Consider the following 27,360-nt stretch of genomic DNA (forward strand, 5'->3'; position numbering starts at 1 on the left):
TTCTTTCAGCTGATTTAAATCTGAAACTGACAGAAACATAAGTTTCTCAGGACCAGGTTAGCTGTGTACCATCAGTTACCATGGAGATCTAGCAGGTTAAAACAAAAAAACCCTCCTGACACTGAAAACTTTAGTGCTATCCCATTAATCTTGCCTCATAATACTGCCATCTGGTCACTTATATAGTACTAATACTCATCTCTTTCTATTTCAGCCCCAGTCCAGGAGGGAGAGAATATGACATCCGAACTACAGACATCATTGGCAGCGACTACGAGGCCCCCCAGCCCCAGGAGGGACACTATCGCGCAAATAACATTGTCCAGGAATCTTCCGAAAGCCAAAGAAGCAGCAGAGAGTCGTCGCTGCAGCCAGTCGCCAAAGAAACCCACACAGCCACGTCTCAACAAGCAGAACCCCAAAACCACAATCCTGCACCGACAGACCCCAGCGCCCCCCAGCAGCAGGACTGTAGCCCCTCTGTAGACTCTGTGGCACCATCAAACCAGAGACACTGCCAGGTTCCATCCTCCCCCGTCCACGCTTCGCCTGCCCCAGATACACCCCCACAGCCCCTCAACCTCCAGACCATCAGTCCTTCAGAAGCTGCTGCCGTCCCACAGCCCCAGCCTCGGACCCAAAGCACCAGCTCGACAGGATCAGCACAGGTCGGTGGATCTTCTCCAACCAGAGAACCCCAACCAGAAGCCCCTAAATCTACCACCTCCCACCCAGCATCTCCTCCTCCATCATCATCCCCACAGCCTGCATCCAGCAGCGTGGAGGGTTCTCCCATCTCCGACACCCCAGTTCCAGGTTTTGCCACCCTAGGCAGGAGGTTGATGCTGAGCGGGTCTGAACCCCACCAGCAGGGACCCCCACATCACCACTACCCAGCCATGGAGCACACTGCCGCCGTGGATGCTAACAAGAGGCACTACTACCCCGGTCATGCCCCACAGCTCCACCCGCCCTCCTACTCCAACTACTCCACCATCTCCATCCCCCTTCCTCACCCCCAGCCACCCCTGCCGGAGAAGCGCCACCTGTCCGCCCCGTCAGGTTCACCCGGCGATGGGTCGAGGCCAGCCATCGGCCACGTGACTCCCCCCACCCAGCATCAGCACCATGTCACGTTTTCTCCCACTGTGGGGGAAATTGCACCACCTGCAGGCCAAAATGACGCATCTGTAGAGGCTGAGAACAGGGTCAGCGTGAAGTTTGTCCAGGACAGTTCAAGGTTCTGGTACAAGCCTGGGATCTCCAGAGAACAAGGTACGATCTCTTTCATAACTCTAAAAAAACTTTGTGTTGACTATGACCATTTCTTAAAATTCCTAACGTTTAATTTTGCTTTGCAATAGCAATCGCAGCTCTGAAGGAAAGAGAGCCGGGAACCTTCCTGATCAGGGACAGTAACTCCTTCCAGGGGGCTTATGGTCTGGCCCTGAAGGTGGCAACACCTCCGCCCAACATCAACAGCAGCAAGAGTAAGGGCAACTGCATCATTTCGAAATCTCATTTTCACATGTTGATTTGTTCCTTGTGATTTGTGCAACTTTTTAACAGCAAATCTCTGCTTTTCCAGTGAGCGACCCTCTGGAGCAGCTGGTGAGACATTTCCTGATCGAAACCGGCCCTCGAGGAGTCAAGATTAAAGGATGCCAGAATGAGCCCTACTTTGGTAAGATTCCTTGTCCAGTTTTAGAATACGTCTGTTTCAAGGAAAACTCAGTATAACAAATGGCACCTTAAGAATGATTATTTTGCATATGACTTATTTTTGTTATCTGCTGTCCACAGGGAGTCTGTCTGCATTAGTCTACCAACACTCCATCACACCCATCTCTTTGCCCTGCTCTCTGAAAATCCCAGAAAAAGGTCGGTACCGTTTAGTTTCTAAAGGATGCAACTATTAAAAGGGTTTCTTTATCAGTTGTTTGTTGTGTTTATAATACGACACAAGAAATACAGATTCTAATTGTGATGAGGTAACCACATGGAACCTTTAAGGAAAAACATGAAAGTGACATTTTTGCGAGTATTTCACGGACTGAAGTGACTGTTTATCTCCATGTTATTAGATCTGATTGGGGAGGTGCAGGAGGTTCAACCAGTCAGTAACATCAGTACAGCTGCTGATCTGCTGAAACAAGGAGCAGGTGAGTCTCTATCCTACCTTCTTTCTTTACATAACACTATTGTACTGCAGATTCCACTTGAATCAAATCATTGTACAGTTCAAAAGTTTAAGGCGCTTTAGATGTTTAGACTTTTAAGGTGCAGAATTCAAGAAAACAAACTCAAACCTGATTTCAGACACTGGTGTATTTGGCCATTTTTTTCAAAAATGGACATAAAGATAAATCGGTAGCTTCCATAGAAATCCAAAGAAAAACTGTGGCTTGTTCTCCAAGATGCTTGGAACAACCTATTTGCCAAGTAGAACTACTGTTGCTTTTAAACTCAAGGAGTTTTAGCACCAAATACTGATTTGTCCTACAAAGGTAGGACAAGATTTAGTGTTTGAAACCTTTGTAAGGCGCATAGGTGGGGTTTGTCATTATTATTCCACTGTACAGTCTTGGATATAGCTGCAATTTTATACGATGAATCAACAGAAGGTTCAAAAAAGGTCAAATGAAAAAGAATACTCACGTAACATACAGTGTATTACTGCATATTAGTGCAGCGTCAGTGCTTAAATCCGATGTTTACATTCAGATGTGGACACAGAGCTTACAGACTGAGAGTTGGTGATATGGCCTAGTTAACCCACAAGAAGCGAAAGCCGCCGTCAAAAAAGATTTTAAAAAACAGCTACCGTTCATTTGATCTGCTTCAAACTGGAGACTGCACTTCCTCAGATCTCCAGCAATAAACCTGCCAAGTTTGAAGTAGATTGAATGCACAGATATGTGAAGAACAGAGACACAGACAGACACACACACAGATTTTTTTTGAATTATACTTACTCTGTCCTGCTTCCGTCCTCAGCTTGTAACGTCCTCTACCTGAACTCGGTGGAAACAGAGTCTCTGACTGGCCCTCAGGCCATCGCCAAGGCAACAGATGCAACGCTGGGTCGAAACCCACGACCTGCAGCCACCGTGGTGCAGTTCAAGGTGACGTCGCAGGGAATCACACTGACCGACAGCCAGCGCAGGTAAAACAATCCACATGTACAGTCAAGAACAAAAGTTTACGTAGACTTGTAATAAGTTTCCAATGACTCCCATAACTCTGAAGAATGACTGAATCTGTTGGGTCAAAAATATACATACTATTTGGTTAAATGTCCTTTGGCCATTTTCGCTTCAACTAGAAACTTTTGGTTTCCATTCACAAGCTTCTGGTTGTATCTTTGGGAACTTTGACAGAATTGGTACAGTTCTGATGGTTTTAGGTTTTCCTGAAGAATGTGGAGGTGATCTTCCTCCTTCATTATTCCATTTACTCCATTACTCCAGTTCCACAGAGCATGATACTGCCACCACCATGCTTGGTAGGTTTGGTGTTCTTGGGGTTAAAGGCCTCACCTTCTCTCCTCCAATCATATTTCTCATCAGTTTTTCTTCCATCTGACCACAGAACTTTCCTCCAGAAGACCTTTTCTTTGTCCATGTGATCAGCAGCAGACTTGAGTGGAGCTTTAAGGTTCTGCTTCTCGAGCAAGAACTTCTTTCTTCATGGATCCTCTCAGCTCATGTTGATGTAAAACCCTGTGGACACTGACAGCTGTGTTCCAGCAGCTTCTCATTCATTCAGACCTGCTTTCTGATGGTTCTTGGTTGACTCTTGACCATCCTGACCAATGGTCTCTCAGCAGCAGGTGATAGTTTGTGTTTTCTTCCTGATGGTGGCAGTAACACAACTGGCAGTAACATAACTTTATCCTGACAAACAGATGATTTAGGATCTGAAGCTGCTTTGAAATGGCTCCAAATGACTTTCTGACTTGTTCAAGTCAATGATTTGCTCTTTGCTGAGCTCCTCAGACTTTCCCACTGTAGTGTTTGAGTCTAATGAGTGGATCTAATGGGTTCTATTTAAACTGGATCAGAGGAGTCAGCAACTGTAGTCGATCAGAATCACTCAGGAGAAGTAAAGAGGCCATGAAACTAAGAAAATTTGATTAACACAAGTTTCTACATCTACAAAAGTGATAATTCAAGTTACTGTATGTATGTTTTTGAGACAGCAGATTTTGTGATATTTCCCTAAAGATCTTTAATAAATCTATGAAAGATATCTATGATTTCAACATGGAAAATTAAGAGTTGTAGAAGTCATTGGAAACTAAAGATCTTTACAAGTGGATGTAAACTTCATTATTAATATGATGAAAACTGAACCAAAGTTTACCTCCAGTAATTTACTCTAATCAAGTATTTAATATAACTGTGTTTCTTTATATGTAAATCTTTCTTCTTTTAGAGTTTTCTTCAGGAGGCATTATCCCGTTAACAGCGTAACGTTCAGCAGCATCGATCCAAAGGACAGGAGGTGGGAAACTAGAGTATTTAGAGTGTTGAACCGTAACTAACGTAAAGTTCGGATCAATCATTCACTGCATCCATGATCATTCACTGCACTTGTCGCTGTGAGCGTCTGGCATGAGTGTCTTGTTTGGTTGCGTTCAGGTCTTGTTGTTTGTAAGCATGTCGGCTGTGGCTGAAGCTGCAGCTGCATCAGCTTGTTTGGCAGCTCTGCCCGAGTGTCTGAGTCCACTTTGTCTTTTTTTTTTTTTTTTTATTTCTTTCTCGGCTGTAGGTGGACTAACTCAGACAACACAACCGTTAAGTAAGTGCTCTGTTTGTGTTTGAGTTAGCGGTTTGTAGTTTAGACGGTAGAGCCTCTGCATGGCACCAGATTGCGTGAGCCTTGGCAGAAGTCATTCCAGCAAACATGATTTAATTGCGAAATCAGATCCTCCATGTTACATAACACTAATTCTGTCATTGTACTTAACCCTGTAGGCTGTTACTGCCTTTCTTACTACCTTTGCTTCACTTTGATGCTCAGTAATTTACTCTCGTCTTCTCTCAGGGTGTTTGGTTTCGTAGCCAAGAAGCCTGGCAGCTTGGCGGAGAACGTCTGCCACTTATTCGCCGAGTTGGACCCCGAACAGCCGGCGTCCGCCATCGTCAACTTTATCAACAAGGTCATGTTGTCGCAGCGCCGATAGATGAAGGAAACCAAACTCTGTCCGTTAAGTTAGCGACGAGACAAAGATTTCCTCATAGTTTGCCGTCTGAAAATCTTTGTCCCTACTAGTTGTTTTTTTTCCATTTGTTCGTTTTCTAAGCCATGATGTTAAGTGTTACAACTCTTCAGAGGATGAGGAGGCTTCCCAAGAAAACAACAAGCATCTGTCAGGGGCTGCTGTCTTGAAGCAACGTCAGCTTTGGTCATAGATCAAAAAGTCAACTCGCTTTGAACAAGAGTGGATCAGTGTGGTGGCTAAAGCTAAATGCTCAATTTAAGTTGAGGTTTGCAAACTTAAAAGTCAAATTTAAGAAAAATTATCAGGGCACAAGTGTCGAGTTCCTAATAAAATGGCAAGACTCGAAGAAATTCAAACTTGTTCAAACAATATTCTTCATATATGATTTATTCCTTTAATTATGAATTATTCTCAAAATATTGATCTTTTTTGCCTTCAAATTGCAGCTTTAGTCTCGTAAATGACTTTTCTCTTAATTACAATATAATTTATCTCAGACTTTTTTTCTTCAAATTACCACAATATTACAATTTTTTTTTTTGTAAAGCCTTTAACTGCAAAATTAGGACTTAATTCTCAGAATTCTTTTTTTTTTAACTACTCTGAATGAATGTGTCCGATAATCACTTTCACTGAACAGTAGGATGCCTTAAACCCTCACAAATGTAGCAGAAAAGTGCCTCAAAGTCCAAAAACAATCCAACATCATCACTTTTTTACGCTCTAAAGCCGACGCTGAACTTCCTTCATGACGGCAGCCACCTTAAACGATGCTTAAATGAAGTTTTTATCGTCCTAGAGGATATTTCCTTGCACTGTTTTTAAGGTTCAACCTTCAGACGTGATACTGGCGGTGTTTATATTTGTTCCAGAGTGACCAAAGCCCTGATCTGATGGTGTTTATTTACTTCCTGTAGAGATGTTCTGATATTTACAGCCACTCTTCGCCTTCCACAGCACCTTTACCAGCATGTAATCGACAATCACGTTTTTTTTATTCCACTATACCGCTAACGAGAGGTGTAATTAATGAAGGTAAACCCGAATGTGAGGTTTTTTTTAACCTTTAATCTTTAAGGTGTGTGTGAGAAGAGGAGGCAGTGAGGGTGTCAGGTAAAGGTGTTGTTAGGTGAAACGGGGAAAAAAGCTCGACGAGGAGGACGTGAGAATCAAAAGTTAAAGCGACGACACGGCCTGCAGACGGACGTACTTAACCAAAGACGAAGCACTCTTGTATTAATAAGCTTTTTATCCAGCTATATTTTTGTACTTTTAATTGCTTCCTGTATTTTTTACTATGCATTCATTTAGACGTGTTGCCTCGTTTGGTTAGAAGAAAGAAGAAACAACACTACTTGTATTACAGCGATAATATATTGTGGTCCGTTTTCTATGTTATGTAGTAATATATTTTCACATGCAGCTATAGGACAGCGGATGAGACATGGAAGAGGAGACATTTGTGCGTTTGAAAAAGGATATTATGCTATTTTGTATGCAAAAAAAAGAATTAAACTGAAATGATGTGGTACCTAAAAGTGGGTGAGTTTATTCCTTTGCTTAGACAGAACTAACGTGGAGGTAATAGTCGTAGTGTTTGTGCAAAAACTACTTTAGTGAATTTAATGAAACTTGCTGGAGCAAAAGAAGCGGAAAAATCCAAACAAATCTGATGCACATCTGCACGTTGCATTGGAGACGCTGCATCTAACACATATTTTCATTATAGTGCCACCTGCTGGCTGTTTTCATCCATTAATAATTATTAATTTTTTTTTAAGAATCAGCGAATAAATTGTGATTTCTTGAAGTGTCTGTTCAGTTTTCAGTGATGTTTAACGCAGAAATAGCAAGCACTCAAATTAAATGCTGACTGATTCCATAAACAGCAGCTCTAAATGGTCAGCAAATAATAAAAGAACAATTAGAAGTGTTCATTTACCTGCTGGGTATTTTCTTTATTAATAACTAGTTTTTTTAAATATCAATGAATAAATCCTGATTTCCCTGAAGTATCTGTTTAATTTTCAGTGATACTGAACTGCAGAAAAGCAGCAAATCTTCTAAATATTTGTTGATTTATTCCCTTCTTCCTTATAATTTGATCACCATAAACAGCAGCTCTGAATGGTCAGGAAAAGGGTATTGTTTCCATTAATAATTAGTTTTTTAAAATATTTGTGAATAAATCCTGATTTCCCTGAAGTGTCTGCTTAGTTTTCAGTGATATTTAGCTGCAGAAAAGTAGCAAATCTTCAAAATATTTGTTGACTTATTTCCTTACAGCTTATAATTTTATCAACCAAAAACAGCAGCACTAAATGGACAGAAAAAATTTACTGGAGTTCAATTGTCATTTTATTTATTCTCATTATGGCGTCACCTACTGGGTATTTTGACCATTAATTTTTATTTTAAATTATTTTTTTAATATTCACAAATTAATCCTGATTTCCCTGAAATGTCTGTTCAGTTTGCAATAAAATTTAACTGCAGAATTCTCAAAATATTTGTTAATTTATTCCCTTGTTGCTTATAATTTCACCTACCAATAACAGCAGCTCTGAGTGGTCAGAAAAAAAAAAAACCTAAAACACGTAACAGTGTTTAGTCATTTTATTTATTTTATTCCCTTTAATATTTATCAGAACCAAAGCATGAAAAGTTACATTTTAAAACCCTGCTAAAATTCTTCCAACAACAATCCCTTGAAAAATAAAAAAGTCTAATATTGCTCTGTTGTTTCAGTTGACACTATCATGTATTTACTGGTTTTAAATTGATGTTTGAGGTTTGACAAGTCAGTAAAACACAGATATGAGCAGAATAAATCTGTCCAGCTGCTGAAAACACTGAATCCAGATGTTCAGCAGCTCATATTTTGAGGTAAAACGGTGGAATACTAGACTTAAAGCCCTTCATTTGTTCTTTTTTTTTTGCTGAAATGAGTGGAAATGATAAATTGTGACAAAAAAAAATATTTCATTGATAGGAAACCTTGTCTGAGAACATTATTTCACTCCTGAATGTAAAAAAAACAACCATCAGTGTGCTTCGACTTCGCTGATTAGAGGTACCGAGACATAAGTTAGCAAATTCATTTTAAAAATTCAATTAACACAGCAAAAAAAAGTGCAAAAAGTAACGGTTCGGCCACTTTTTAAAGCCGAGGAATCCTCTAAATGTGCTCCACCAGCAGTCGGAGCCATTTTCCCTTAAAGAAAAACATCTTTCAGCGCCGTCACGACCCGATGAGTCACTGTCAGCGAGTCGTGACTCACCGACGGTGACTCATCGGGTCGTGACTGCGTTGACTCACCAAAACTTTTAGTTAAAAAAAGGCCCACAAAAGCAGCAGTAAGCTCCCGGTAAGTTAATGAAACGGTGTTTCCTCTTGTAAAAGCGCTGTAACAAAGATCTAAATCCGTCCGGGGAGTTGAAGTCCCACCTGGTCCGACGAGCAGGACTCAGAGGAGAGGCGAGTGGAGGGAACCGTCGGGAGGATCCGTGGAGGAACGTCCCGTCTGGAGTCTGGTGGTGTTGGAGCCACAGTCGATGTAGCGGTACGCCTCCAGGCTGTTCTGGGACGTCCGGACCATGTAGGACGTTTTCACAGAGGTTCTGGAAAACAGGCGGGGATGGAAAAAAAACAGAGAAAGCAGAGAAGCTTTCTACATCAACCAAAAGCACTAAGGGGAGGAAACTTCACCTGCAAAAAGGAGGATTTCTGGGATTTCTAACTCTTAAAATCAAGATTATTTTGTGTAAATTACAAAGCAACTTCAATTGTGATGATCTAAGCTACAGTTTAGGGTTATTTTGTCTTTTTGCAATTTTTTGTGCTTTCTTGTCTGGAAATGAATCATTAAAGTTTAGGGTTAGTAGAAAATCAGTTTTCATTACAAATCAGTGAATAAACCTGCTTTATTCCTGCATTTTTCAACATGACACTTTCTCTGCATTACTAACAAGAAAACATTAAATAAACTGCAAGTTTTCAGGTCAAAAATGTCTTCAAAAGATGACATTTCAGAGGAAACATTCTACTTTTTACTCCACTGTTTATCTAAGATAGAATTGATCATTATTTTTGAATATTTTGCAAAAATTTTTGTGTTTTCTTGTCTCAAAATGAATCGTTAAAGCTTATTTTTCTTACAAAAAAGCAGAAACAAGTGTAGAAAATCAGTTTTCATTACAAATCAGTGAATCCAATCTGCCTTATTCCTGCATTTTTCAATATAAAGACACTTTTTCCACAATATGAAATGAGAAAACATGAAATAAAGTATTCTTACTGCAGGTTTTCTGGGTAAAAATGTCTTTAAAAGATGTTATTTCAGAGGAAAAATGTGGACTTTTCACTCCAGTGTGTTTATTTAAGCTAGAATTTAGGGTTATTTTGCAATAATTTTTTGTGTTTTCTAGTCTGGAAATGAATCATTACAGCTTATTTTTCTTACAAAAAAGCAGAAAAATTGTAGAATGGGAATATTTTAGTGTGTTTTCATTGCAAATCAGTGTAATTTTTCAACATAAAGACACTTTTTCTACATTTTTAAACTAGAAAACATGAAATAAAGTGTTCTTACTGCAGGTTTTCAAGGTAATAATGTATTAAATGAAGGTTTCTGTCTGGACTGAATTCTCAAACATTTAAAGTGTTAAAAAGCAAAAATCACGTATACGTAAGTGCTAAAAATAATAATAAAACATAAACATTTGTACGTTTGTACACTAGAGAAGGTTTCTGCATCAACTTTCTCATGTTTCTTTAATAAAACACTGAAAAAGCACCAGAGGCGGAAACTTCACCTGCAAAAAGGAGGATTTCTGGGATTTTTAACACTGAAAATCAGGATTATTTTGTGTAAATTATAAAATCAGAATTATAAAATGCTAGAAATAAATAAATAAAAGCAAACACTGGTTAACAGTTTAACCCACAGATGAACACAGTGGAAGTGGTTTATGAGGAAATATCATCAGGAAACATGACTCAGCATCTGAGTTTCGGTTCTTCATGTTGCTGATGCTGTAATACTTGTATTTTTTGACATTTCAGAGGAAAATCTATTACTTTTTTTACTCCACTGTGATTATTTAAGCTATAATTTATGGTTATTATGCAGTTAAATTTTAATATCTAGTCATTTCTAGTCTAGAAATGAGTCCTTAAAAGTTTCATTTTCTGACAAAAAAGTGTACAAAATCAGTTTAACCCAAACATGAAGTGGTTTATGTGGTAACACCATCAGGTAACGTGACTCAGCATCTGACTTTTGGCTCTTTATGTTATTATTGCTGCTGTAATACTTTTTAGTCTAGAGTATTTAGAGTAGTTTTTTCTCCACTGTGTTTATCTCAGCTATAGCCTATTGTCATTTTGCAGTTGATCTCTAATATAAAGTCATTTCTAGTCTGTAAATGAATCCTGAAAGCCTAATTTTTTTTTACAAAAAAGCAGAAAAAAGTGTAGAAAATCAGTTTTCATTACAAATCAGTGAATCCTACCTGCCTTATTCCTGCATTTTTCAACATAAAGACACTTTTCCTGCATTTATTAAGCCAGAAAACATGAAATAAAGTATTCTTACTGCAGGTTTTCAGGGTAAAAAATGTCTTAAAAAGGTAATATTTCACAGGAAAAATGTGGACTTTTTACTCCACTGTGATGATCTAAGCTAGAATTTATGGTTATTTTGCACATTTTGCAATCATTTTTTGTGTTTTCTAGTCTGGAAATGAATGCTTACAGCTTAGTTTTCTTACAAAAAAGCAGAAAAAGTGTAGAATGGGAATATTTTACTGTGTTTTCACTGCAAAACAGTGCATTTTTCAACATAGACACTTTTTCTGCATTATTTAAACAAGAAAACATGAAATAAAGTGTTCTTACTGCAGGTTTTGATGAAGGTTTTTGTCTGGACTGAATTGTCAAACATTTAAAGTGCTTAAAAGCAAAAATCATGCATTAAGGAAGCACTACAAACAATAATAATAATAATAATATTACATAAACATTTGTAGTTGTGTCAGATTTTAAAAGCAGGAGTTGTTTTCTTTCAGTAAAAGGATTCTCAGACCTCAGGACTTACTGCATAAATACGACGATGTTGTGGACCTTGATGCTGGGCATGGTGCAGAAAGCACTAAAAAAAAAAGACATTTACATGATTAAACTAGAATATTAATACTTTTTCTTTCCCCTTCATGTCTCTTGGTGTCATTTTTCAGTATAATTTATGGAACACTTACTAGACATAAGGAGCGCTGCTGCCGATCTCCACACTGACCGTGTAGCTCACCTGCACAAGGTCAAATGAGAAAGATTTAAAAATGGTCCAAAATGATGCAAAACTTGTCCAAAATCATTAGAAATTTGTTCAAAACATTGCGAAATCTGTCTAAAATGACTCAAAACTTGTCCAAAGTTATGCAAATTTGGTCATGCAAAACCTGTCCAAAAGTATGCAAAATTTATTAGAAATTACTTGAGACATGTCCAAAAGTGATGCAAAACCTGTTCAAAATGATGCAAGACTTATGCAAAATAATGCAAAACTTGTCCAAAATGATAAACAAATGGTCCAAATAATGCAAAACCTGTCCAAAATCATGCTAAATTTGCCCAAATCAATGCTAAATTTGTCCAAAATGATGCAAAATTTATTTGAAATTACTTGAAACATGTCCAAAATGATGCAAAATTTGTCCAAAATGATGCAAAATTTATTTGAAATTACTTGAAATGTGTCCGAAAAATGATGCAAAACTTGTCCAAAATGATGCAAAATTTATCTGAAATTACTTGAAATGTGTCCAAAATGATGCAAAACTTGTTCAGAATGATGCAAAACTTACCCAAAATCATGCTAACTTTGTCAGATTAATGCTAAATTTGTCCAAAATAATGCAAAACTTAATTGAAATGACTTGAAACATGTCCAAAATGATGCTAAACTGATCTAAATGAATGCTAAATTTGTCCAAAATGATGCATAAGTTGTCAATTTATTTGAAACTTGTTCAAAATTATTTGAAATTTGTCCAAAATGATTCAGAACATCCAGAAATTTTAGCAGCAGCGAGATGACAGGAGGAGTTTGTACAAGAACAGAACTATTTAATAAACTTCAGGATATTTCATTTAACATGTATGATGATAAATATAACGAACTGAAAATGTCGAGTCACTTCCTGTGAATGTCAGGTACTTTAGATTTGAGCCACTGAAGAAAAGAGGAAACGATCAGACCAGGACTGTTTATCTGACAATAATCCAACATTTAGAGTAAAGAAACGTGTCAGCTGGTGCAGACAAACAGTGTAGTTCTCTCTTTGTTTCCAGTGCAGCTCTATGACAATAAAACCTGCTGGAATCACAGTCATTGCTGGCTTTGGCCTTTTCATTAGACGGTAAAATAAAAACTAAACTGTTGCTGCTGGACCAGGAAGTGCTGCTGTGATGATGTATTTTATGTAAACACAACCGGATTTAAAGAGAAAGAATGACACATAAGTGTCATTATAAACTGTTTACAACGTCTCCCTGTGATTTCACCTCCTGAATCAACAGCCACAACACCTGTAACCATGGAACTGTTTGGTTGATCGACCTCTTGGATCAGGGGAGTCAAACTCATCTTAGTTCAAGTTCCACATTCAGCCCAGTCTGATCTCCAGTGACCAGTAAAATCACTGCATAATAACCTATAAATAACCACAACTCCAATATATTTCCTTTATTTCAGTGCAAAAATATTCATTCTGAAAATATTCACATTTAAGGAATTATCTTTTTACAAAACATCACGAAGAACCTGAAATTTCTTAAGAAAAATAAATTCAATTTCAACAACATTATTCCTCAGTTCATCATTTCCACATTACAACTTCCAGATCACAGAGTGTCAACAAAGACACACAACATTTAGTCACAGCTATCTGGAACTGATTGATCTAGTATTTTACCTTATGATCAAAACGACAAAAGTCAGACAAAAAAAAGACAAAAAAACAACAAAAACAAGACAATATATTTCAAAAATGAGACACAAAACGACAAAAGAACAATGAACAATCTAGCATTTTACTTTCTGATCTAAACAACTTGTCATGGTCTAGAAATTATTTTAAATTTATAGTTTTACAAATTTACAATCTGCAGTTAATGTCTTCACTGGAATTTCCACACTTTGAGGGCCGGATTGGAGCCTCTGGAGGATCACTTTTGGCCCACGGGCCGCATGTTGGACAATAGGAAAACGGTACTTTTTTTTTTTGAAAAGGTGCTTGAAAGAAATGTATGTAAATTAATTCCTGGGTAGCGGCATCTCCATCTACTGCAGTGGATGGTCTACTGAAAGAAAAAACTTTCACTTTCCACTGTTTGCTGAAATGATTGTGAAACGGAATAATAAAGTGAAAGGAGGAGACAAAACTCATCAACCGTTTTTGATTTTCTTCTTTATAAAAGTGAACATAAATGAGATTTCTTTATCCAATTTGTCTTTTATTTTGCTCATTCTGTTAAACTTACACTTTTTTAACTCTATGTTTTTGTTTTGGTTGACTTCCAGATCAGAGGTCCAACATTCAGCCTGCAGGACGACTTTGAGAAGATCCTGTCAATCAGCAGCTTTAGTACCAAACAGTTTGATCTGGTTGAACCCTGTTGCTGATGCACTGCCTTTTAGGCATTTTTAAAGGATAAATTTAATACATTTATAAGGCAGGGGGACAAACTAACCTTCTTTCGTAGTAGTTTCCACTTCTTGGTGTGGCGTCAGGATTACTAAACAGACGTGGAAATGAATGTAAATTTAAAATCATCTCTAGATCTTGTTTTGATCAGAAAGTAAAATACTAGATTGCTCATTGTTCTTTTGTCATTTTGTCCCATTTTTGTAATATTTTTGTCTGACTTGTTGTTTTGTTTCTTGTTTTTGTCATTTTGTGTTTCCTTCTTGTCTCGCTTGCGTCGTTTGTTCATTTTTTCTGGCTCTTTGTAACTTTTTTGGTCTAATTTTTTGTTGTTTTGAGTCTCATTTTTGTAATATTTTGTCTAGTTTTTGTTGCTTTTTGTCTTTTTTTTGTCTGACTTTTGTCGTTTTGATCATAAAGTAAAATACTAGATTGTTCAGTTCCAGATGACTAAATGTTGTGTTCCTTTGTCGACACTGTGATCTGGAAGTTGTAATGTGTAAATGATAAACTGAGGCTGAATGTTGGTGAAATTGAACATATTTTTCTTAACAAATTTCAGGTTGTTCATGATGTTTTATGAAAAGATAATTCCTTAAATGTGAACATTTTCAGAATGTACTTTTTTGCACTAAAACAAAGGAAACATTTGGAGTTGTGGTTATTTATAGGTTATTATGATGTGATTTTACTGGTCACTTTAGATCAAACTGGGCTGAATGTGGAACCTGAACTAAAATGAGTTTGACTCCCCTGTATTAAACTACTAGGTAAGTTGAGTTAAATTCATTTTACGTAGGTTTTGCAGCTCTGCAGTTTCACCAGAACATAAAAGCTGCATGTACAGAATCACCGGTCGAATCTGATTTGAAAAACTGCTGAAAAACTTTGGTGACTTTGCTCCAAAATAACCTGAAAAGCTAAACTTCTATTACTCAAAGTTACATGAAGTGTGTTGTTCAGTAAGTTATTCAAAAATAAGGTGAAGAAACAAGTTAAGGTGCAAGAAAAAAAATATGTCTTTGGTAAAATTTAGAGTATTAAAAAGTATAAATAAGGCAAAAAAATGAAATATAAGCTTATAGAAGGTTGTTTGGGTTGTGGTGAAGCAGGATTATTGAACAGTTTAGTGTAGCAGAAACAAAACTAGCTCATCCCAGCAGAACACCTGAACATAGTCAAGCTAATTCCTGTTAGCACAAATGCTAACTCCCTTATAGTGTCTTTTAGTGCCACCAAATGGTTAAAACTGTCATGTATCTTAATTAAAAAATGGCTGGATGCTTCCCAGTTTTGCTGTTATAAAGCGGATAATTAGCTTTTTGAGTGGAGCAGCTGGAAATAAACCCACGTTAATCCCTTTAAAAGTGTAAATCCAGTTTATTCTCGTACCTGGAGTGAAGTGAGCGGCTGGATGGTGGTGGCGTTGTCCATCTGCTGGGTCCCGATCACCGTCTTCATGTAGAGAACCTGGCAGCTGACGCTCTGGACCAGCACCGAGAAGAAGTTTGGGTTGGTGAAGTTCAGCGTGCTCTGAGAGAAATGCAGTGAATAAGTGTAAAAAACAGAAAATGAAACTAAAAGACAGCAAACTTTAATGTAAAATGGTTTTTTTGCAGCAGCAGCTCATCCACCATATTTTTCTCATTTCTCCAGCTGCGATCTGAATTCTATAACTGTGCGTTTTACTTTAAATAGGTTCTACAGCTGCCCTCATAAAGTACACACTGTTTTGGTTCATATTTATTAAATCATGAGATAATAGCTCGTCATAATAATGCAGCTTTAACTTGGATTTTTGCAGTCTGTAGAGCAGAATGAGCTGTTGTCAGTTCACTATCAGCAGCTCCAGCTTGTTTATATTTGCAGGTAACATTGTGATGCAACTGTGCAAAGGATTGTGGGTAAGAAGACATCCTGGTATTTCTTACATGCTGCATTTCACATAATGTGTATTAAATAGTAGAAAATATGTACATTATCGTACCTATTTATGGAAATAAGCACAACAATGGACATTTTTTTGTGAAAATGTGTATTATTCTATAGTTGAATACAACTGTATATATTTTATCCCTTAGCTCACTATTTAACTGTCCTACTTTGTTATTAATCACATATAAAACTGTGACACACATGACTCAGAATGCCAAGAAAAACATGTTAGCTGTAAAATGCAAAATCCAACCACATGTAGGACAACATCTGAGTATTTTTTGCATGCTGTATTTCACATAATGTGTATTAAATACTGTGAAATATGCACAGATTTACAAAAATATGTAATGTTTGTAATAAGGTGAGTTAAATTTCTGCTCAACTCTTGTCTTTTTCTAATGTCTTTTCATTATATTTTATTCCTTAGCTCACTATTTAACTGTCTTCTTGCCTTTGGAAGGACATGTTATTAATTACATGTGAAACTGTGACATGTGGCTCAGAAAGGCAAGAAAAGTGTGCATGTAGCAGGAAATCCTGGTATTTCTGTCATCCTACATGTGACTAACTATGTTTTGGAACACACTAAATCTTATCTGGTGTATTATGTAAGATGGAAGAAGAGATAAATATCTCTTATCTGAATGTGTTGCTGTGTCGCCTTTGACTGTGTTGCCAAGCAACAAGGGCTCCACCCACAGGAAGTGAAAAGCCAAAACAAAAACAGCCACGATTCATCTGAACATCATCAGATCTCCGGAAAAACGCCAACAAAGATCAAAAATATGTCAGAAATAAGAAAAACACACAAAGCAGGAAGTTAGAAAACCCTGAACCTGAAACTGCGGATTTTGTTTCTAAACTAAAAGGTCATTATTGGTCACACATTTAGCGGCTTTAAAACAGGAACTGCACTGAACCACAGCCTTCTTCTGATAAGTGAAGATGTGTGTTTCTACCAGTTTGTTTTTCTCAACAGTTGGTCTGATTTCAGTCAAACTTGGCAGATTTATTACTGAGAACCTAAAGAAGTGTTGAGTTTAAAGCAGATTAGATGAGGACTGATTGCTGTAGCGGGTGGAGTCTTTGTTGCTGCCATCAACAGTAAATACACGACAACATGGAGCAAAAAGGGCAAATTTCTAGAAGGAATCTCTCAGATTTAACCTCCAACACTAATGTAGAACACCTGAAGTGCAGAGAAAATGGTCACACAACTGAAATTTGTCAATTCCAGAAATCATGATTCTGTTGACATTTTATCAGTCGTAGATAGAATTTTTACATTAAATGACACAGAACAGAAAATTCAACAGCAGCAGTGAGTTAATCTGCAGATTATTTCTGAATTCATCAATCTGCTGTCAGGAAATCTAAATTTCTGAGAGTCATACTGACATTGAAAGTGCCAGTTTTTTATATATTTACAGCTATGTAAATCTACTTGTAATATTAATATGAAACATGGACTTAGCAAAGAAAGAAAGTAGGATGAAAATGTGTCACATTTAGATTAATTTACTTAAAAATGGAGCCACTGCATGAACTATCAGCTCCTGCTGGACTATTTAAAGGTTAATTTCTATTAAATAAAATGTATGAAAGTGAGTATTTCTTCACATAAACAGCTAGATACGTAAATCACACTGTAACATTTATGTGGAAATTGGATTAAGAGTAGAAAGGAAGTTTTTAAAAAAAAGAATTTTACTTTCCTTAAGTCAGAGTGTGTCACATTTATATTAATTTTACTTTGAAATAACTTAAAAATGGAGGCATTAAGGTTAAAAATGTACAGATTTCTGGGCTCAAGACTGCAATAATTGCCCTTTTTTCTTAAGTACTCTGAAGAAATTTGAAAAAAGACAAACTTTTACATTAAATCACTCATAGAACTGAAAATAAAACAGTAGCAGTGAGTTAATCTGTAGTGAGTTGTCAAGAAACAGTCAAAAATCTTAACTTCTCAGAGTCGTACTGACAATGAAACTGCCTGTTTTCGCCTCAGAAAACACAAAACTATTCAGTTGACCATCATATGACAGAGAAGGGAATGAAATCCTGAACTCTGAATGGACAAAAGCCTGAGAATGTTTGGAATTTCAGCTCATACGAAGAAGAAAATCAGTTTCCAAAACAAAACGAGGACCTTTCTGCTGAATTAGACGATGTATTTACCACAAATCAACATTTTTCTGAGTGAAATTTGCTGCAGGAACAAGAATTAAAAACTAAACCTACCGTCATGTTCATGAGGACCTTCATCTTGGAGTGGTCGAAGCGCACCGTCACCGATCGAATCCCGCTGTCCACCACCACCACCGAGCGAGGAAACAGGAAGAAGGCGACCAGTGAGGACACCAGTAGACAGAGGACCACCGACAGAACCACATACTGCTTCCTAAAACACAGGAAACACTAAAATACAGGCTCTCTGCACACCTGGGTCAAGGAAAATGACCAAAGAGATTACAGAAATGTAGATTTTTCATGAGGAAGTGTGGGTTTTACTCACGTTCTTTGGGGCCGAAGCCGCTGGTCGCTGTATGGGATCAATGCAACCAGTTCATTCACCTGACCTGTGAAGGAAGAGACAAGAATAAATACTGCTTTTACCCTTGATATACTGTATTTTTATGCTTCAACAACAAATGCTCAGCTCATTTTTTCTTTAAAATTACCTTAAACAGTGACAGGAGTTGTTGGAACTCTATTATAAATCTAAACGGTCAAGTTTTCAGGCCTGGATGTCCGAGGAAAGAGCCCAAAATATTTTATATGCAGCCCCCAAATTAAATATTTTGGCTTGTTTGTTTTCATAACAATGATAAGAATAAGAATAATAACAGTAACAAGGAAACTGCAGAAGACCATCAAACAACAGAAGGTCAAAGAAAAACGTCACACCCAAGTAAGGAAAAAGAAGAATTGGAATAAAAATAAATGGAGGGTAAAACCACAAACACAAGGCTAAAAATAATATTTGTAAATAAATAAAATAAATATGAAAATAAAAAACAATTACAATTAAAAAATAAAAATAATTTAAATGAATATTAGTAAATAATAAAATAAAAAAATAAATGAACAAATAAATTTAAAAATAAAATCATTTAAAAGAGGATTAGCAAAAAATAAAATAAATCCAAAAATAAATGAACAATTAAAATTTAAAATCATTTAAATGAATATTAGTAAATAAATAAATAAATATAAAAATAAATGAACACTTAAAATAAAAAATAAAAATCATTTAAATGAATATTAGTAAATGAATATGAAAATAAATGAACAACTGAACTTAAAAAATAAAAAATAATTTTAATGAATATTAGTAAATAAATAAAATAAATGAACAGGGTCATTACATATCATTTCATCAAGTGGTCCCCACCTGACCCCCTCAGATTTTTCTAAATTTTTATATACTTATAGAACATTATATATGTTGGAAAAATCCAAAATTTCAAGGCTTAATTGTAAAGAGTTCCAAAGTTATGACCATTTGAAGTAGGTAGGGGGTATCCTAAAATTGCAACCAAAATTAAGACTTGAAATTTTCAGCTATTTTCAGGCTTCTATAACTTCTGAACTAAAAGAGCTAGAGGTCTGAAATTTTCAGGATCATTTCACAGGAATCCATAGTCCTAAGAAATGTGAAAATATTTACTTAAAATTTATAATTGCATGTTACAGAGAATGACAAAGTTCAGATTTTATCCATCGCAAACTTCTAAAATGCTACTTTTGGAATTTTATGTGCTGTATCTTGGCTACCTAGGGAATGGATCTCTGTAAAATAAAGGTCCTATGTTATGTTATGTATGATATATGAACAGCTAAAAGTCAAAAATATCTGTCCGACCTTCGGATTCAAAGGTCAATATCAGCATGTGGGTTAGGTAATATCACAAAATAAAAGACACCAAGCGAAAGTTCAGGAATTGCCCTAAATTTTGACACCAAGCACAACTTGCTTCTATAAATCCTTCTATGTTAAATGTTCAAATTAAATATTCACGTTTTCACTCCATATTTTAGCCATATATAACAGAAAATTTAGTGATTTTAAAGTGTTCAAATGTATGTATTACAGAGTAAAGAAGATATTAGACTTTCTGAAACCACATTTAATGTTTTAACCCTCCTGTTGTCCTCATTTATTGACACCAAAAAATATTGCTTCCTTGTCTCAAAAAAATCCCAAAATTCTGCAAAAAAAATTCCCCAAATTTCTGAAAATTTGCAAAACCTTCAGGAAGAAAATTCCAATAATTCCTTAAAAGTTTCCCTTAAATGTTTTATTTAAAAAATGAGTAAAAATCTTCCCAAAAAATCCTTAAAAAATGTAACGTGATTACATATAAATCAGTAAAACTTCTAATATTCTCTTAAGAAAATTCACATAAAGATTTCACAAAAATGTTGAAAATGTGGACATCAGAAGTTTCACTGTGAAAATATTTTTTTCCCCCACATTTTCAAACTTTAAAACGGGTCAATTTTGACCCGCAGGACACAAGGGTTGATTTCATTAAGCTACAGTCAGGATTTTAGTGATTTATCAGCTAGATTTGCTCTGATTATTACTTATTTGTCATTTATTTAGTATTTCGTGTTGGGTTTTTTGTATTTTCTCCTCTACAGCTTCAGTATCTCTTCTTGTGGACTATTTATAGGGTCAGTCAGGTAAATTATAATAAATAAAATGTATGAAAACAAACATATTTTTATATAAATAGTTTTCTTTTGATATTAATATGGTTTATGGAGTAAGCAAAGAAAGAAAGTAGGATGAAAATATGTCACATTTTTAGTAATGTTACCTTGAAATAAATTGAAAAAAGCGTTTTTAGACTAAAATAACGTCTCTAAATGTACATAATACTTTATTTAGACTTCGTAAAGTATATTTTATGATTGAAATAGTACATTAAAAGTGTTTTAACTGCAGTAAACTGGGTTTAAAACTAAACTTTGTGACAGAACCGAGAGTTTAACGGCAGCAGCAGGTGTCTCCTCACCTGAAGGGATCCGTCCGGTGCCCTGACACGTCGGACACGTTATGCTGTCCCTCCCGGTAAATTCCACGTACGGGAACTGGGCGATGTCCTCCCGCCGGTCGAGCCCGTCCAGGGACTCGTTATCGGAGTCCCGGTCCTCCGCTCGCCGGCCGGAGCGCTGCCTGTCCGGGAGGAGCGACGCCCTGCTGCCGCTGCGGGACAAACGCGTCCCCATGGAGGCTGCAGCCCGGGGGGTCGGTCAGAGCCGCCGGGGAGCTACTGTTCGGTAACAGGCGGAGGGGAAGGAGCCATTAAGACCGGAAGGAAGTGACTTTAAGGGAGGTTTAGGGAGAATTTAACAGGTAAAAGATGAACCGAGCGTCCGGTGAAGTTCAGACAGGCGTCGCTCCGTTAGCCGCTAAGCTAGCAGCGCTGCTCACAACTTTAGCCGTTAGTGGCCGTTGGTTCGAAGTTTAAACCGTCTGTGAGGCTAAACAAGCTTAACTAAACAAACTTTAACCAGCCGTCAGACTAAACTAGTCCGAGTTAACCCAAAAAAGTCGCATTTCCTCTTAGAACCAACTTAACTCCGTCCAACAGTTTACATTGACGCTGCGCTGCCTTCAGGGACGCTCCGTTTATCTGCCAAACGAGCGTTCAGGCTGCATTCAGGTGCTTTATGAATCCTCCGGGAATTATTTATCTATTTTCTTGTTCTAAAACTAGCCATCATGCGTCACTGAAACCCATCGGTAAAACTTCCATGCAGCCTGATTATCTGATGAAGAGCAATAAGGAAAACTCATAATTTACTCATTAACTCCGACAGACTTTACACACGTTTTGCAACAACACACACAGAGGACGATTCACTCCGGTCCTAGTTTTAATTTAACAATTAAAAAAAGTAAACACATCTTCAGTTCTTAATATCACACCAAAATATTTCTGTTTGATATTTAACACTGTTTTTTTTCCTTTTTTGATGTCGCTGCAACAGGTAAATTCAATATTTCCGATACCAATGGTGTCTTTAACGCAGCATGAAGCCCTCTGCTGCCCCCTGCTGTCACTGTTTGGCCAAAGCAGCAGTTAAATAAAACGGACCTTTTACATTCCAAACACATTCTGTTCATTTGCATTTTTGTATACGCTTTAAAAAAATACTATCACTCTTGCTTATTCTGTTATTGTTTTTTTCTTCTATATTTTATTTTCACTTCACACCCTAATATTCTGTGTCTTATTGTTTACAAATCAATTTCCGTCCGGGTATTAATAAAGTCATCTAAATCTAATATGAAATAATATAATGGACACTTTACATTTACTTTCCAAGCACATTCTCATTTGCGCATTTCTGTATACTCTTCAAAAAATTAAGAAATAAAATACTGTCACTCTACTCTTGTATATTCTGTTATTTTTTTAAGTGTTATTTCACTTTACCTTCACTTTATACCCAAATATCCCCAGATATGCTGCTGTGAGAATGCAAAACAGAAAAATGTCTTTACATGACAAAAATATGATGACATTAAACAGATCAGACTTTGACAAACAGTAAAATAAGATTCCAATATTTTTCAGCAACTGTGTCATATTATTTTACTTCTATGTTAAGAATGTTATGGAATACACCCAGAACTCTTATTTTTACTGTAATTCAACACCATTAAATGAAATAACAGAATGTTTATTCCAGCTCTGATTTATGCGCTTCCTTCTTCCATTTTTCATTCCCTCTTATGCCTTCTGCTGTTCTTCTTGATGTTTCCTTGAGAGAAAAACAGAAACAAAGAGAGCAAATGTGAAATAGTTGAATCATTGCTTACGCGTGTAAACGAAGCACAAACCAAACTAAAAAGTATAAATCAAGCACGAAGAGAAGCAAAATGACGGGAGGAAGAGCTACAGAGCAACACAAAACTACCACAAAAAGACCAAAAAAAAGCGGCACAGAGACACAAAATAACCACAGAGACACAACATACCAACAGAGGCACAGACAACCAGAAAGAGACAAAAAAACTTTGACAAAGAGACACAAAATGTTACAGTAGACACAAAACAACCACAGTGTCACAAAAAGTCAACAGAGACATAAAACAACGACAAAGAACAAAAACCACAAAAAAAACTATGACAAAGACACACAAAATGTTGCAGTAGACACAAAACAACCACAGTGTCACAAAATGTCAACAGAGACATAAAACAACAACAAAGAGATACAAAATGTCGACAGAGACATAAAACAACCACAGAGACAAAAAACTATGACAAAGAGACACAAAATGTTGCAGTAGACACAAAACAACCACAAAGAGACACAAAATTATGACAAAGAGATACAAAACAACAACTAACAGACATAAAATCAGACCATCATTGCTTATATGTGCATCTGTAAGTTGTGTTGCGTACGTTAACAGGAGTGGTCAGTTATTCCTGAAAGTCGTCTCTTCAGCTCAGAGTTTTCTCTCTGCAGCATTTTATTCTGAAAGAAGAAGGAAATAAAAGAAGGCAGCTGTTTTAAAGCGGCCTGCTGAACATTAGACATTTTGCAGGAGCTGCTTCTAGTAGTTCAGCCATGACGGAGAACCAACGACCTTTCTGAGACACATTAATGTAAATCTTGTGAGAATAAATCAATCAATCAATCTTCATTGGTCATTGCACACTTTCATATACAACGAAATTTCATTGAGCTGCCCTGCCAATGACAGCTCTGGCTGCTGCAGTGCTGCGTGCACCTTTCTTGAGGAAAAAAGAAAAAGGACATGTAGGGATCTGGGTAGGGATTGCAGAGGGTAAAAGAAAAAAAAAGGCTCGTTGTACCAAATGAAACCTCCAATGTTGGGAAATTCAATTTGAGAAGGAACCTAAAAAACAAACCCACAAACAGGCAAAGCATGACGTTAGACAAGGATAGTTGGGATAAGGATGTGGGGAGGTGGAGGGGGGAGCACCACACAGTTAGCTGGTTCCTGTGCAGCAAATTACTGCACGGATTCCTGGCTCCTGTGTATAGTGAGGGAAGCTTGTGGAGGCGGGTAGGGATGGAGGTTATGGACATGTGTGCGAATGTTTAGCTCAGTCCTCAGTTCATGAGTCCGAATGTTTGTGTATGCGTGTAGCCCATCTACTTCCGTCTCAGACCTCCGGTGTCTCAGTTCGCGAGGGTGGGAGCGATAACACAGCAAGGTTGCTATGGAGACGTCCTCGGTTGGCCCGGTCCAAAAGTCAACAGGTGTAAATGCATAATAATATGAGGTACCTTGTGTCTGAGCGCCTCCACTATCAGGTCCCGTCCTCCTCTGGTGTCCTCCGTCTTCTGTGAAGCTCTGAAGGCCTCTCCGATAACCGAGACCAGCACATGGGACTGAAACAGGAAGTCAGCATCTCACATCTGTCTGGTTTTCAGTCTCATTCCTCTACCTCCACACCGCTGATACTCACAAATTTCTTGCTCTGGAACAGATAGCAGTGGTAGGTGTCGGCTGCCAGATGTTTGGCCACAAAGCCGAAGACTTTGGGTGAAGACGGCAGGACAGCGCAGAAGGAGACGGTAGACAGAGGACAGGAGTACAGCAGGAACTGAGGATGGAGGATTTAAAGTCAGAGTGAAACCGCAAACACCCTCAGAATTAGAGGTTTAATAATAAGCAGACGTTCTGTCACCAACCTTGGTTTTGTTTTCCAGAATGTCTATGGTGCTGGGAGACACGAAGAGATGGACCTTGCTCTTCTTTGTCGCTTTTTCTGAGGAGTAAACATCTGGAGTCTGGGAGTTAGAGGAGGGCGGATTAATGGCATGAAAGCTGGAAGGTAGAGCTTAGTTTCCCACCAGAATACGACAACTTCCCAACATCCCGGTCAGCAGTTTGTTGGGTCAATTTGATTAACTACAACAACTTATTTTGGAGTCTTAGCTTAGCATTAGCTTAGCATTAATATTCTGAGAAAACCCTAAAAATAAAACCTAAAATGAGACAAAAAGTTTGGGTTTTGTCAGTTTATCTGAACCAGTACGCTTAAAAAAACACAGTAAGATGAACTAAGATACATTCATGAACATCTGTCCCAACAACTTTTATAGCAATCCTTTCTAAAAACCAAAAATATCACTTATTATGGAGCTAGCTAAAAACTAATCAAAGTCATTAGGAGTGATTCTCCAGGGACCATGAATGTCTGTATTAAATTTTGTCCAAATTCATCTAGTAGAGATGCTATTGATAGAAGAATTAATGAACAATCTGAGCCATAAACCACAAGTCTCAATGTGTCAAAGACAAACGAGGATAAGCTTGTTGAACCAACAGAAACACAAACCCAACAAAAAAACTCTCGAAACAACCACAAAGACATACAAAGTTACACAAAAAATAAAAAAAAAACCATGGCAAAGAGACAAAATGCCAACAGACACAAAACAACCACAAAGAGACACAAAACAACCACAAAGAAACACAAAACAACCACAAAGACACAAAACAACCATAAAGAGACACAAAACAGCCACAAAGTTACACATTACTTGGGTTTTGTTTGGTTTATTTCCTGTTTTATTTTGAAAAACACCCCATCTTTATGTGTCTCTTGTTATCTTACTTCCTCTCGTCTGGTTTTCCCTCCTTTTTTGATCCCTAGTTAGTCTCACTGGTGTCTTGTGTCCTCATTAGTCCTCACTGACTTCCTGTTTGACCTCATTTTCACCCGCCTTAATTCATTAATTTATTTTTTGTACCCTGGAACCCTTCATTCCTGTTTACTTACCTTGTTTTGTGGATTTTTGGATTATTTTGTCATTGGATTAGTTTTCCTGAATTCTCCAAACATCTTGTGTTTGGGCCTCACCTTCTTGTTACGTAACTTTTTCTAATTACGCTTTCTTTTTGCCACACCCTGAGATACCAATCAAACAGGAAGTGACATAACTCTCTGATAAAAAAAAGACGCTAATCAATAATAGAGACTCAAAATGATGACAGACAGATGTAGTTTGAGTGTGTTGAGGGATGTTTTCATGATCTGATGTCCCAAAATTCCTCCATGATTTCATACTAAGAATAAAATGTGAAATCTAATCATTAAAAAGTGTGTTTGAGGTCCAATAACTGCTCACCTTGAGGCTCTGAGCTGCTTCCTCAAGGACCTGTAGTCCGTTTGGACGAACCACCTGCACTCGACCAAGAAACTACAAGAAGATGGTGGATTTAAGAGTTGTACTGACTCCCATCCTGCCACAACAAAAATACCCACCTTGTACTGTATTTATCAGTATTTACCTTTACTTCGAAGGAGATCTCGTTGTCATCTTCTGAAGATACGCTCATCTTAAAGCCTCGTACCAAACTAACACCTGCAGTCTGTGGAAAACAAACGTGTAGAATTATAATAGTGACCAAACCAGCTCATCTGAACGTAAGAACCATGGTAGATTTTGTCTTACCTTCAGTAAATACACTAGGACCGGAGTGAATCGTCTTCTCTGTGTGTTGTTGCAAAACGGGTGTAAAGTCTGTCAGAGTTAATGAGTAACTGATGAGTTTTCCTTATTGCTCTTCATCAGATAATCAGGCTGCATGGAAGTTTTACCGATGGGTTTCAGTGACACATTGAGAAGATTAAAACAAACAAAAAAAAAGATCTCTGTTGATTTCTGCACTTAATGGACACAGCTTTTGGTAGCTCTGGACACAAAAAACCACAAAGAGACAAAAAAAGATACTACAGGGAGACACACTAATTGTAAACAGAGACCCATGACCAACTACAAAGAGACAAAAAAAATTATCACAAAGAGATAGAAAACAACGAGAAAGAGACAAAACATTAAGACAAACACAAAACAACCATAAAGAGACAGAAAAGCTATGGTTAAGATACACAAAATAACGGCAAAGAGACAAGAAACTATGAAAAAAGACACACAAAATGTCAACAGAGATGCAAAATAACTGCAGACCAAAAACTATGAGACACAGAACAACCACAAAGAGACAAAAAACAATGACAGAGACACACAACTGTGACAAAGAGACACAAAATGTCAACAGAGACATTAAACAACCACAAAGAGACAAAACCTATGACAGTCTCTGGTTATATGTCCACGACTTGTCTTTTATGTCTTTATTTAACTAAGTAGATCTTCAGGTTTTGAACCTTTTATTTGATGGATATCTGTGGCACTTGAATAGGACCGTTTGTTGTAAAAACACGACTTCAGACACATTAAAAGGCAGAAAAACTCACTAATTTACTACCTTTTGACAAGATTAACCTGGTACTAAAAACATGAAGCTGGTTCCCATGTCGTCAGCAGCGTTCCACAGCTGTCTACAGGGAATATTTAGCTTTGTTGGCACTTTTCCTCACTGCTTAATTCCATGCATGTTATCTAAGTGATGTTATTAATGGAGTTCAAATATCTACAAATTCTCTTCATGAATGATGGGAAAATAGAGCGCGAGATGG

At 37.2% G+C, this 27,360-nt stretch overlaps 3 protein-coding genes across 8 annotated transcripts in view; 1 reads left to right on the plus strand and 2 right to left on the minus strand.

Moving 5' to 3' along the window:
* Positions 1–6,765, plus strand: part of tns2a (tensin 2a) — a 77,122-nt gene extending 70,357 nt beyond the window's left edge. For 3 of the 4 annotated variants that reach the window (XM_055013141.1, XM_055013142.1, XM_055013144.1), the window contains exons 20-28: positions 215–1,275; positions 1,365–1,490; positions 1,589–1,684; positions 1,804–1,881; positions 2,085–2,162; positions 2,998–3,166; positions 4,438–4,506; positions 4,774–4,803; positions 5,050–6,765. In XM_055013141.1, coding sequence (XP_054869116.1) covers positions 215–1,275; positions 1,365–1,490; positions 1,589–1,684; positions 1,804–1,881; positions 2,085–2,162; positions 2,998–3,166; positions 4,438–4,506; positions 4,774–4,803; positions 5,050–5,188 — 1,846 coding nt within the window. In that variant the 3' untranslated portion in view covers positions 5,189–6,765. The remainder of the gene's footprint in view (positions 1–214; positions 1,276–1,364; positions 1,491–1,588; positions 1,685–1,803; positions 1,882–2,084; positions 2,163–2,997; positions 3,167–4,437; positions 4,507–4,773; positions 4,804–5,049) is intronic. The other variant, XM_055013143.1, reaches the window with a different exon arrangement.
* Positions 6,766–7,828: 1,063 nt separating this feature from the next.
* On the minus strand, positions 7,829–21,510 carry tmem106c (transmembrane protein 106C). Its single transcript, XM_023270440.3, has 7 exons — positions 20,896–21,510; positions 18,387–18,450; positions 18,113–18,272; positions 15,326–15,466; positions 11,486–11,535; positions 11,326–11,379; positions 7,829–8,848 (listed from the first exon to the last, which is right to left on the minus strand). Exons 1-7 carry the CDS (start codon positions 21,107–21,109, stop codon positions 8,695–8,697), a joined length of 837 nt encoding a protein of 278 aa, XP_023126208.2. The 5' UTR covers positions 21,110–21,510; the 3' UTR covers positions 7,829–8,694.
* A 958-nt stretch (positions 21,511–22,468) lies between these two features.
* LOC111568684 (PTB domain-containing engulfment adapter protein 1-like) lies at positions 22,469–26,411 on the minus strand. Of its 3 annotated transcripts, none has more exons than XM_035948279.2 (8): positions 26,333–26,411; positions 26,169–26,249; positions 26,006–26,077; positions 24,563–24,661; positions 24,337–24,474; positions 24,155–24,259; positions 23,302–23,374; positions 22,469–22,651 (listed from the first exon to the last, which is right to left on the minus strand). In XM_035948279.2, exons 2-7 carry the CDS (start codon positions 26,214–26,216, stop codon positions 23,303–23,305), a joined length of 534 nt encoding a protein of 177 aa, XP_035804172.1. In that variant the 5' UTR covers positions 26,217–26,249; positions 26,333–26,411; the 3' UTR covers positions 22,469–22,651; position 23,302. The 3 variants fall into 3 exon arrangements, with proteins under 3 accessions (XP_035804172.1, XP_023126215.1, XP_054869120.1); XM_023270447.3 differs by having other exon boundaries at positions 22,469–22,664; XM_055013145.1 differs by having other exon boundaries at positions 23,261–23,374.
* Positions 26,412–27,360: the final 949 nt, after the last annotated feature.

This window comes from Amphiprion ocellaris, chromosome 8 (genome assembly GCF_022539595.1).
Source record: "Amphiprion ocellaris isolate individual 3 ecotype Okinawa chromosome 8, ASM2253959v1, whole genome shotgun sequence".
NCBI lineage: Eukaryota > Metazoa > Chordata > Actinopteri > Pomacentridae > Amphiprion > Amphiprion ocellaris.